The sequence below is a fragment of the Cottoperca gobio genome, chromosome 8 (assembly GCF_900634415.1).
Source record: "Cottoperca gobio chromosome 8, fCotGob3.1, whole genome shotgun sequence".
NCBI classification, from domain to species: domain Eukaryota; kingdom Metazoa; phylum Chordata; class Actinopteri; order Perciformes; family Bovichtidae; genus Cottoperca; species Cottoperca gobio.
In genome coordinates this window covers 7,737,776-7,743,888 of record NC_041362.1, presented here as the reverse complement: position 1 = coordinate 7,743,888, position 6,113 = coordinate 7,737,776, and the positions used below count along the sequence as shown (strand labels likewise).

Below are 6,113 nucleotides of genomic sequence, written 5' to 3'. Positions count from 1 at the left end.
CACCGGTGTAGAAACGTCATTGCTGTTTTTGCCGTCTGAGATCTACGTTTCTCTTTATTTATAGATATGTGGTCTTGAGGAAGAGTACTTCCCCAGCTCTCTCTTCTCGATATATCCCGTGGCCAAACATTGTTTTAGGGGGAAATGTTTGTACTGCCAGTCTGCTTAATTCTATGAATAAAATCCCCCTTTCCTCTAGCCTTGTCCTCTCATCCTTCTGAGGCATGCTCACATATTGCCAGGTTTCACTGATGGTTGGACGTTGTATAACTTTCTTCCTCTGCTGTCTGCATCCCACTCTATTCTTATTCAGTCTCACACCGATGATGCTGCGGCACTCCATTCTGTCAAATGACACGTGCACATCTACACTATCCCTGCCCAAATTTGCCTCAGCTGCCCTATCAGCCACCACATTGCCCTCAACCCCATCATCTGCATAAGAAACCTACCTCTCCAGTTTAATAAACATTATAATAACCTCCCCAACTGTATCTGGCCTAGCACCACATTTCTATAGTGTGGTATCTAGCTACCTTTACTTAAGTACATTATTTGAATACATTATTGAATACCCCCACTGCAATTTGCCAAGCATTTGTTACTTTTCATAGCAGAGCTGCGAAACACTGGTTCACTGGGACAGCCTGTGGCATTATGATGTAATTTCAAGTCAAGTTCATACAAGATGGTCATAAGAGTGTATGGGTGCATCAACACGCCTAGAGCAATAAAAGTTCTGAGTTCTTATGTACCGCAAATAGTAGAGTGTAAAATACAAATATATATATATATATATATATATATATATATATATATATATATATATATATATATATTATAATCATATACATATGCAAAGTAGCAACACAAATTAAGATATATGTGGTATAAAAAACCCTGAAGATACTACACAGCGATGCTTCTCTCCAGGGTGCAGCTGGTGCAGGGTAAACCAAAATAAATCAAAATTCCAGCGCACACCAGGATACTGACATAGACACTCATTTACAGATTACATTTAAAACCAAGAAGAGTGAACTGTGTTTTGCATGTTGCTTTCTCAGATTTACCTTTTCATTCTTCATACCTTTTTATTTTTATTTTGGTTTATATGTGTATGTTTATGTTACTAAGGTGAATGTGATTTCTGGGAGGCAAGGTGGATAACACCCAGGGAGAAGAAGCTATTGTTCATTCTGGGGGCAGGGGGTCAGTAAGAGGGGTGGGCAATAGGATTCACTACTTTTCCATTCCAGATAGGTAACAAATACAGACAGTCAGGACAAATCCTTTGGTTCAACACATGATTTATTCTTGGATAAGCAGTGGTTATTAAACATTGCAAGGATCCCTTTATATACTGCAACATGTTGTAGTTCTATGTATTCTTCAGGGTGCATGACATCAACGGTCATATTATTATGATGTAGTTAAAGTATAAAGCATTGCATTTACTGGGAAAATCAGTCCTTGTGTCCTTTGCACAGCAGCACAATTCAGTTGGATGCTGCTCAAATGCAGGCAATGAATATAATACAAAATTAAGAAAAGATTTGCATCATACCAAAGAAGCATTCTCAGCTTTGGACCAACTTAAAACGTCTTGGTATTTGTTCTTCTAACTCACAAACGAGCCTAAAAAAGAATACCCGTAACGCATAATGCTCTTCTACTTGTATAAAATGTTTTTAAATAAAAACAATGTTTTGTCAATTTAGCATCTATTCATATATACATAATACTTTGTTGGAGTTTAAGACTGTGAAGCTTTCTACAAACGTGAGTGCAATTATTTAAGAAGGTCCTTCATAATACTTATTGAAGAGCCCCTGTAGCCCCCACCAAAGTGGTTCCAGTGATTCAGATAGTGGAAGAGTTGGTAAAGCTGGTTTCTCTTTGCAAAGCCTGGTGCTTTAGGAATCCTTTCATGGTAAGCAGAGTAAAAAGAGCTGTTGAAGCCACCAAACATCCCTGCAATACCCAACTCATATTCTGAATGGCCATAAAAGGAGGCTGGGTCGAAGATGACTGGGCCTTCTGCACACTGTGCCACGTTGCCTCCCCATAAGTCTCCATGGAGGAGAGCGGGGACAATCTCCACATCTGTGAAGAACTGCGGGATCTTCAGCTGTAAATAACAAACAGAATATGTGAGTTGCACTGTCATATCATATAGATACAATACTAGGGACATGTGTAAAGTATGTTTTGTTCCTGATGGGGTCAAAAGCAGGGTGCACCTGTAGCTTGGCCCATAGTTCACTGGCCTGCCGGTCTCCATAAGATTTCTCCACCATGTTGAGCTGATGCTGCAGCCTCTGCTGGGAGTAAAATGTCACCCAGTCTTCCTGCCACTCATTTTCCTGCGGATATAAGGGGAAACAATGAATGCAGTAAGGTAACATCTCAAAGACTTAAGAGACCATATACATGTGCTACAGATGTACTACATCTTAGCGACTACAACACAGTCCAATGTTGCCTCGTATACAAGAATAATACCTTTTTCTTTCTTTTTTTACCTGTGGTAGATATCCACAGCATGTAGGTACACTGAAGCCAAATTTATCCACAACGGCTATCTCCGATTGTCCAGCTCCTTTTCCTGTGTATAATAAAATGAGTTATGTAGTCAATCTTAATTAATCAGCAATAGCATATATTTACATTTTGAGAGTTATCTGTAATTCAGTGGAATGGAAAGAGGATCAAATATGTGTTTGAGCATTTGTCTTTATTTGCATGTACGAAAGTGAGGTTAAGGTAATTTACCCACTGTCTGCTGCTCTTTATTACATTTTTCCAACTGTCTCTTGTTGTGAACATGTAGATCTGCCAGCTGCTCTCCTAAGTGCTTTGAGTACCTACACATTGGATTTGGAAATAAAGTTTTTCGTTAAATAAAAAGAACAAACTATACTTTCACAACTATATTTTCACATTGGCCTCCCTTCTACTGATAAAGTACTGAACACATTATATGAGCTAGCTCTTACTTGGTAAGACCTCTCATGTCCAGATGTTCCATCACAAATACACATCCTCCTGTGTCCAGCTCAATCACCTTCACAGGCTTGGGGACTTTAACATTGTCTGTCTTTAAAATGGCTTCCAAACTGGCCATCTCCCCATCAAACATCAATTTGGCCTAAATCAAACAAGAAAAATAATGTGGGCTGATGAGAAGTACAGGAGCACAGATCTACACTAGATTGCATGATAAATAATTAGTTTGGTATCCATTTCGCAATGTGTGCACAAAGTTCAGTGGCAGTCAAAAACTTATTTCAGTGGGTAGGCCATAGCTAGTGAGCACATATGGTAAGCCAGATACCAAATAAATACATGTCAGTATAATGAATTACAATATAAAACAATGATCACATACCTCTCTCTTGTGATTTATCTTCACAAACACTCTCCCAGTGTCAGTATCATAACTCTGACCCTCGCTGATACAGCCACCTCCCGAGTGACCCGTTGACTTCAGCATGGCTGTCCCCAACTCTTTCTTTAATTTAGCTTCCATGGTTATTTCCCACAATCAATAATATTAGAAGTATAGTGTTGCTATTGCTAACAACGCACTGCACCTGCAGTGCCAGAGGTTTAGGGGGCGTTTTGACTGTTTCCGTCGTGTGAACCAACTGCTTTAATCCAAAGGGGGATCTTGTTTTTCTTCCGTTATCAGTGGAGTGGGTAACCAATCACAAACAAGACGGAAATGACCGTTATCTACTTCGTCCTATCACAACGACGAATAGCGGTCATGTGAGCGTCGCCATGGTGTCAAATGACGCTACCTCGGTTACATGCTAGCATGCTCCGCTTCGCTATGCTTCTGCCAGAAAACAGAAATGAGCAGCAATGACATTTGTCTGCTTATTGGAGCGACTGGCGTCGGAAAAACGTTGTTGCTGAAACGTCTACAAAATATCCTTTGTGGAAGGTAAAATTGAAAGTGTTGTGTGACGTTAGCTGGTTTATCTAGCTAGCTAATTTAGCCTGATGAGCTAGTCTAACGTTAGTAGTTAGTTAAATTAGTATTTAGTTAGTTAGCAATATACTGTAAACTAGCTTTATCTAGCTACCTATTAAATATGGCCTAATATGTCATTTTGCACCAGTTTGAGTTTGAATGCAGTTGATATATATATATATATATATATATATATATATATATATATATATATATATATATATATATATATATATATATATATATATATATATATATATATATAAAGGAAACTAAAACATTATTTCACATTGTGTTTTAACTTGTATACATTTAAAAACGATTACTACAAGATGCCATTTTCAAAACTGGCCAAAAAAACCCGTTATAATATAGTTTAAACAGTTAATCTTTTATTGAACACATTTTTGCTTTTGAGGTGGATGTACTGGCTCCTGTGTATATTGTTCCTGACATTTAGTTTACAGCTCAGTTTGCATGGATTAGGGGAACTGGGGGAACCTCCTTCTACTCTGCCTACAGTAAGTAATATTGATATAGTTTTAATATTTTGACAGGCTCAGTTTCGATGAGACATCCATGTAATGCCTCTAATCTCTTTAAACATCCACAGGTAGGAACCAACCTGACCGACCTGAAGCTGAAGAAGAAGAAGGTGACGTTAAGAGAGCTGGGAGGCTGTATGGGCCCTATATGGCCGAGTTATTTCAAAGACTGCTCCTCTGTCATTGTATGTTCTTTGTACTGTATTTATTTTCAACAGTTGACAAATGACTGTTGGCATTATTTGACTGAATGTTTCTTTCTGTTTTCTCATAGTTCATGGTGGACTCGGCCAACATTGCTCAGATCTCCTCCTCCTGTATCCAGCTGTTGTCCGTACTCTCCGCTGATCCTCTGCACAGTGCCTCTGTGCTTATTCTGTTCAACAAGAGGTGACAATCGCGTACACATCAATCACTACATTCACTTGCCATACCTGCAAGATCAGCAGCTTGAACACAATATGTATCCAATATCATAATTGCCATTGTGTATTTTTGTTTTTTGTTTTCTTTCCACTCTTTTCCAGGGACATGCCTTGCACTATGAGTCTCATAGAGATACAGTCGCTGTTCAGAATGGATGACATCATTGCATCTGCTACTCAGCCAATCACAACACTGGAACTCAGTGCCCGCTCTGGAGAGGGACTTCAGGAGGTGCTGAGCTGGCTGGAGTCCATCATAGTCAAGTGAACTGTCATACGTTTGGTCCTCATGAAGTGATGCTACTCTCACAGGACTTTGAATGATGACCAAGCTTGTTGGCAAGATATGTCTGTATTCTCAGTGTGCAAAGACATTTAACACACAATTATTAAGAGAATGTAATGATGTGTTTAGAGTTGGACCCAGTAAAACAAACTGTTACGGTGTCTTTGGTTCCATATAAACATGGCGACTGTTCATAATGGGGAAAGAGATCTATTAGTGATATCACGGCAGGTTGTAATGATTATTGACTCATTTAACATTTCTTTAAATCAACACTACTGTAGGTCTTACTTTCAGGTAATAATTATTTATACTGGTCACTTTTACTAATTCAATTCCACACAGATAAACGGTGAACTGCTGGGATTCCCGACAGACTGTAGTGTGATCCTCGTCCTAATCTAAGTAAGGACTTGTTTTATTACTGGTTAAGTGTGAGAAACACATGTCAGAAGAAGTGATGTAACATAGTGGCAATGACACACGACCAGCAGGGGGCATAAAGTTGAAATAAAACATGTAACTGGTACTGTGTGTGTGTGAGCCTGAGTTGTGGGGATTTCATATCGATATCACAGGAAATGAGAAAATACAAAACAATAAAACCAACTGAAGAATGAAGCTGTGTTCCAATTATACCCTTATATTTGATGAGTCAGTGGTTCACAAGCAATGAATAAAACCCATGATTCATACATTTTCTAATGGCGCCTTGCTGATAGTGAATTCTGAAGCACTTCCAGTCTTTTAACAAGAATCATTTCATTCAGTTAACCCCAGCAATTAATTTCACGATAATAAAATCATGTACACACTGATGGTTCTCATCAGCTCTGGCCAAACAGAAGCCCCACAACTTTCTCACTTATTCTCTT

General features: G+C 38.8%; 2 protein-coding genes across 4 annotated transcripts; one reads left to right on the top strand and one right to left on the bottom strand.

The window, feature by feature from the left end:
- Positions 1-1,299: 1,299 nt before the first annotated feature.
- On the bottom strand, positions 1,300-3,673 carry fn3krp (fructosamine 3 kinase related protein). Its single transcript, XM_029437659.1, has 6 exons — positions 3,392-3,673; positions 3,000-3,151; positions 2,776-2,867; positions 2,526-2,608; positions 2,244-2,366; positions 1,300-2,131 (listed from the first exon to the last, which is right to left on the bottom strand). The coding sequence occupies exons 1-6, from the start codon at positions 3,530-3,532 to the stop codon at positions 1,793-1,795; spliced, it is 930 nt and encodes a 309-aa protein (XP_029293519.1). The 5' UTR covers positions 3,533-3,673; the 3' UTR covers positions 1,300-1,792.
- Positions 3,674-3,757: 84 nt separating this feature from the next.
- arl16 (ADP-ribosylation factor-like 16) lies at positions 3,758-5,772 on the top strand. 3 transcript variants are annotated; one of them, XM_029437662.1, is made up of 5 exons: positions 3,758-3,952; positions 4,401-4,503; positions 4,596-4,637; positions 4,802-4,917; positions 5,055-5,772. In XM_029437662.1, exons 1-5 carry the CDS (start codon positions 3,816-3,818, stop codon positions 5,218-5,220), a joined length of 564 nt encoding a protein of 187 aa, XP_029293522.1. In that variant the 5' UTR covers positions 3,758-3,815; the 3' UTR covers positions 5,221-5,772. The 3 variants fall into 3 exon arrangements, with proteins under 3 accessions (XP_029293522.1, XP_029293523.1, XP_029293521.1); XM_029437663.1 differs by having other exon boundaries at positions 3,763-3,936; positions 4,448-4,503; XM_029437661.1 differs by having other exon boundaries at positions 3,765-3,936; positions 4,448-4,503; positions 4,596-4,712.
- The last annotated feature ends 341 nt before the right edge of the window (positions 5,773-6,113 follow it).